The 1,018-nt window shown below is 56.4% G+C and overlaps 1 protein-coding gene across 1 annotated transcript in view; it reads left to right on the forward strand.

The window, feature by feature from the left end:
• Positions 1 to 614: 614 nt before the first annotated feature.
• Positions 615 to 1,018, forward strand: part of LOC119582351 (fork head domain transcription factor slp2-like) — a gene marked incomplete at its 3' end in the record, with an annotated part of 992 nt that continues 588 nt past the window's right edge. The window contains 1 exon segment of the mRNA XM_037930566.1: positions 615 to 1,018. Coding sequence (XP_037786494.1) covers positions 860 to 1,018 — 159 coding nt within the window.

The following is a 1,018-nucleotide window of genomic DNA, read 5'->3' on the forward strand; positions in this document are numbered from 1 at the left end:
TGATGGTTACGATATGCAAATACAGTGATCACCGCGTGGGCAAGAGCAGGGCGGTCGGGCGGAACACGTGTTAGTGTGAGATTCATAATATTTGTCTCACCCTTAAGCCGCCTTCGACACCCACCCTCATCCCCCATAAACCCTCCGTCTCTGTCCCTCCCCCGTCTCCCTTCTCCCTTCTCCCTTCCACTTTATTTACTCGAACCTTCTTCCTTTGCGGTTTCTTCTTCGGGAGTGTTGTCTCAGCGATTTTGTTCCATTTGTCTTCGGGAGGATTTCGACGCCCTTATTCGGTCCATCGCGCGAGAGCTCGGGCGTGAGCGTTGCGGGCGAGGGCGTCCAGGCGTCGAGGGAAGCAAGATATTTTCTTTTATCGGGGCGTCGACACGTCTTGTTCCTCGGCGGCTCAACATGGAGGAAAGTTGTTGTGTCGACTCCCCGACGTAGCTCCGCCCCCTTCCCCTTCCCACGGGTGACTGGAGCGAGCCAATCGGCGCTTGGCCGGGTGAGCGGGCGGGACTTACCACTCACCCGGCTCGCGGACTGGCTCAAAGGGCCGTTGGTGGGCGGGGTTTACTAATGAACTGGGTGGGGAGTACATGAAGATATCACTACCATTTGGCCTGAACAGTTACCGCTAAACCGTGGGGTTGAAGGAACGTTCTGCTCGACTTCATTGTCTGTGCTCGTGGCTAAGAGTGACGCGAGAGAGAGAAATAAAGCGGAAAATAATAATAACAGGATTATGGATTTTCGTTAGCGGGTCTTTTGTCTCTTGAGCAATAAGCACGCGTCGCGACGGCTCTTGAATGGACTCGAGCGAGGGCCTGACCGCGCTCTAGACGCCCTCGAGTCGACGATGGTAAGTGTGGGCGCCTGGGACAGCCTCAGCTCGGCCATGGCTCGCACTCCGCTCAAGCACTCTTTCTCCATCAACTCCATCCTGCCGGAGACCGCCCTCGACAACCCTGTGGAACTCCCGAGGGATGTCCCCACGCCGAAGGATGAACTCCTGATG

The sequence above is a fragment of the Penaeus monodon genome, chromosome 15 (genome assembly GCF_015228065.2).
Source record: "Penaeus monodon isolate SGIC_2016 chromosome 15, NSTDA_Pmon_1, whole genome shotgun sequence".
In the NCBI taxonomy this organism is placed as follows: Eukaryota; Metazoa; Arthropoda; class Malacostraca; order Decapoda; family Penaeidae; genus Penaeus; species Penaeus monodon.